At 32.3% G+C, this 4,548-nt stretch overlaps 1 protein-coding gene across 1 annotated transcript; it reads right to left on the reverse strand.

Moving 5' to 3' along the window:
* Window positions 1–927: 927 nt before the first annotated feature.
* Window positions 928–4,276, reverse strand: LOC105770827 (branched-chain-amino-acid aminotransferase 2, chloroplastic). Its single transcript, XM_012592178.2, has 10 exons — window positions 3,950–4,276; window positions 3,528–3,595; window positions 2,682–2,856; window positions 2,285–2,461; window positions 2,060–2,191; window positions 1,853–1,951; window positions 1,667–1,783; window positions 1,488–1,583; window positions 1,308–1,420; window positions 928–1,203 (listed from the first exon to the last, which is right to left on the reverse strand). The coding sequence occupies exons 1-10, from the start codon at window positions 4,019–4,021 to the stop codon at window positions 1,089–1,091; spliced, it is 1,164 nt and encodes a 387-aa protein (XP_012447632.1). The 5' UTR covers window positions 4,022–4,276; the 3' UTR covers window positions 928–1,088.
* Between the last annotated feature and the right edge of the window lie 272 nt (window positions 4,277–4,548).

A 4,548-nucleotide genomic window follows, 5' to 3' on the forward strand; every position in this document is an offset into this window, starting at 1 on the left:
ACTTACCCAATTAAGTAAAGAAGCTTGCTTGAGCTCTTAGCTAAAAACAAGTAAAGAAGCTTGCTTGAGCTCTTAGCTAGGGTTTCCATGGATTTAATTTTGGGGAAAGATGATGAAAATGATGATATTTTCTTATTTTATTAATTTATCATCTTTTCATCTTTTATTTTCCAATTTCATCCTTTTCTTTAATTAAATTTCCATGTATGAATCATCTTATCTACTAACTCCACTTAATGGTCTAATTACCATATAAGGACCTCAAATTTTGAGTTCCAAAGCTATTTGATACTTTTAGCTAGTAGAACTCAACTTTTGCATTTTATGCAATTTGGTCCTTTTTATTGGATTAGACATAAAATCAGTAAAATGTCTTTATGAAATTTTCATGAAATATTTCAATCATAATGCAACTCATAATTAATATTAAAATAAACTTTCTTTCGGAATCGGATTTGTGGTCCCGAAACCACTGTTCTAATATCACTAAAAACGGGCTGTTAAAGTAGCGTGAGACAAAAAGTATTCTAAATGCACCAAACCGCCCAGCCAAACCCCACCTAGGCCAAATGAGACCTATATATCGACAATGTATCAAATAGTAATCCATAGTTTATATGACTTTTATAAATGTTTTAATTTTTAAAAAAATCGACCCCACAATCTAACTTTCTTGACTCCGCTCCTAGTTGAATAGTAAATTAAAGTTTTATTAATGTAGATGGCATGTATTCAAGTCTTACTATACCCAAATTATTGATTTGGTACAAAATTACCATCACGATAATATAATTTATTTTTAATATGAAAGAGCATTTTAATAATTTTCTTGAACTCGAGAGCATTTTAATAATTTTCTTGATCGAGTTAGTGCTCAATTGACTTGTAATGCCAACTCATTTAGTAATTTAAATAATAATATTGATGTTGAACGAAATCGATAAATTAGGTCCATAAATTTTTATTCTTTTTAAGTATGAAATCAACAATTACATATGAACCCGATTTTTATTGAAGTTAATAATTATATTCGTTATGCAAACGGGATTTATACTGCAGCAAATTATAAGCCTTCAGCATTAAAGATCTTAGTTGATCTCTAGGGTCCATCCTTTTTTATCCTCAATGCGACCAGTTTGAAGTCCCACGAGAGTCGAGTACAGTTGCTGGCACACCAATCTACCCTCTGATCTGAATTCAATTCTGCACATAAATATGCTTCACTTAGTACCACTCCTTGCGGTGAATATCAAGAAAATCATAAAACCTTGACACTAACATCGTATTACGACCGCTGGGGTTATTACCTTTTGTTCCTGTATGTAATGCTACCAACCAGAGCAACTCCAACAGCGGTTCCGGTGCAAAAAACTTCATCGGCATCAACTAGTTCATCAACCGCAACCGGCCGTTCCTCAACCTAATACATTAATCTTGTATTAAAACCTAAACCCCAAACACATTAATTTCTAAATCAATTCACTCACTTGGTAACCATGATCCTTCGCAATCTCAATGATGCTTTTTCGAGTTACCCCTTCAAGAATAGTCCCATTTGTTGCCGGAGTTGAAATCACATTTCCCTGAAAAAAAAGGGTTTCTAACAAATCAGTGATACTTTTTAAAGCTTTTTTTCATGTACTTGAAGCTGATAGAGCTGGGATACCTTAACAATGAAAATATTACAAGAGGAGACCTCTTCCAGATACTTTTTATTAATGGCGTCAAGATATAAGACATCAGAAAATCCTCTGTCTTTGGCTTTCGCAATTGCTTTCATAACCTGTAATAAAAGGGATCAAATAAATTGATTTTTGATGAATACAAAGAGACATTTACAAACGTTACTCACTGGTGCGTAGTTGGTGATTGACTTCACTCCTCCAGCTCCTCCAGGAGAAGCCCTAACATATTCTTCCTCGATATATAAGTTCAAAGGTGCAGTACCCTCCTGATTCCAGGATTATCAGAATACAATTGAGTCTTCATCCAAATTGTTTTAAAAATACTTTGAATATATATATATATATATATATATATATAAAATAAACAAGTCTACCTTGAAATAGTAACCAACAGGGGAAACATAAACGAGGAAAGTATATTCCGGAGCAGGTGCCAAGCCTAATATAGGACCAGTCCCTAAAAGCATAGGCCTAACATACAGTGATCCTTTTCCTGGAGGAGGAATCTGCAAGTAATCAATTCAGAAATTCATACATTGTTAAAATAAACCCAAGGGTAATTTGTCAGGGAATGCACTGTTTGTGTTTGTCAAAATTACCCAACGCTTGTTAGCCGATACAGTTTCCTTAACTGCATCAATAAATTGGTCAATGGAAGGGGATGGCATGCACATTCTTTCAGCCCCGTGCCTCATTCGACCTGCGTTTTGGTCTGCTCGGAATAGAAGAATTCGCCCATCTTGTGTCCTGTTAGCTTTCATGCCTTCGTATACGCCCTGGATAGTCAACAGTTTTAGCTTTCATTATTTCATTCTAAGCTTATGGGGGCCATCCTTTATCATCTTTATCACCATTTTTAGCCCAAATTTAAATTTGGGTTTGTCAATTACGGCATAAAAAAGAATGACAGTAGATATTGAGATTCGATTTTCAAGATTATGTTTGAATATATTTGAAATTGCATTATTGATAATATTGAGATAGAGCATGGCTTGCCTGTCCATAGTTTAAGACACCTGCGGAAGGGCTTAACTCGATATTGGCATATCGACAGAGTCGTCCTTTTAGAAAACTTTGGTCTTTACAACAGCTCATAACGTACATGTAATCGGTTTGCGTCAATCCAAATCCAAGTTTATCCCAATTCACATCCGCATCCTCATCGTCACCACTTTATGTATTTATTAAAATAAATAAATGCACCTTAATAGATTAAATTATTGGATAAACTCTATCTTAAAAATTAGTTTATTTTAAAATTTCATCCCTCTCCTTTCTGGAATTAAAATATTAATTCTCCTATTTTAATTTCATAAAAGTTAATCTAATTATTGGTAAACGCACGAATCTATATTTATTTTTGCTAATTATTATATATAAAATTGTTGAACTATATATTTTTACTGTTGATTTTCAAATTGATGATTTAATGATAACATTTAAAAGTGTTACTCGATTGGACTACAAATTTTATAAAGGATAAAGATCAAATTCCAAATAAAAGTAGGGATCAACTTATAAATTTTTATAAAATAAAAGGATGAAATTTATAATTAAACCTTAAAAATATTATAATAATATTAAAGTTTATATTTGATGCAAGGGTTTATTAAAATGAAAAAGAAAGTTCATAAATTTTTTTTTATAATATTTATTAAAGAAACGTGATAAAGACAAACTCTCCAGTGTACTTTTTGTCCAAACCCAATTATTTGTCGCTAATAATAAAGACATTCATGCATTAGTAGCTAAAAAGAAAAAAATTGTCATGGTTGCATCAGGGTTTTACCGACAACTCTTATCGACAAAAATTGATTAGTTTTTAGTGTTCATGTAAATTACCAGTAACCAGATGGTTGAGTCGTTGCTGAAGAATAAGCGTGAGATGTGAACCTATGATCATTTGCAATCTATAAACATGTAATAATAAAAAAACATATTAATCCAGCATTTACAATAAACTGTACAAAACACTGTCATCTTAAAAGAGACTTTGTTGTTCTTATCTAACATACGTTTGGACATCTAAATCAATCTCTACGAAGATATGAGTTGAACATTTGGAGAGTACTCAATGGATATCTTGTTGTAAAACGGTAAATTCGCACCCAATCATCAAAAAGATTAGAATCATGAAATCCAATCATGAACACGAAGGAACAATATATATATATATATATAAGAAAGAAGCAACTTTCCGTGCAAACAAAAGCAGTAACAATGATAACAATCAACGTTATATATTGAAAAGGCTAATAAGTTACCATAGATGAAAAAGAAGCAGCTCGTAAGGATTGAAGCAGATTACGTATGGAAGAACTCTTCTGAATTGCCATTGTTTTTTTAAAATTTGTGTTGAAACAGATAATAGAGAAGAAATAAAAATGAAAAGCAGAGGTGGTATGTTTAAGAAGATTTCAAAGTAACAGATGAAAGAAATGAGATGAAGAAAAAACAATGTGATTAGGGAAGAGAAATTATTGGGGAGGTAAAAGAAAAAAGGAGAGACGTTTCTGGACTAAAACCGGTGCATTACAGAGGATGAAAAGGAAGGGCCATAGATAAGCAGTGGCTCAGCTCCACACGGAAGTATGGGAAATTGCTAGAATAAATGTAGTCGAGTTGGCAGCAATGCATGTGGTCAGGTCAAATCATGGTACCAATTATCCACATATTTATCATTAAAATATTTAGAAAAAGATGTTTATATTAAAACATGTTTATAACGAATTATCCACGTTTAGAAAGAACTCTTTTAGGTTACTGTCTTATCTGTTTGTTCGTTGTCAAAGCATATCTTATCATTTATTATTAGTATGGTGGAGAAAGAGGGTCAAATCCATGATCTCAAAGTCGGATTAAG

This window comes from Gossypium raimondii, chromosome 5 (genome assembly GCF_025698545.1).
Source record: "Gossypium raimondii isolate GPD5lz chromosome 5, ASM2569854v1, whole genome shotgun sequence".
NCBI classification, from domain to species: Eukaryota; Viridiplantae; Streptophyta; class Magnoliopsida; order Malvales; family Malvaceae; genus Gossypium; species Gossypium raimondii.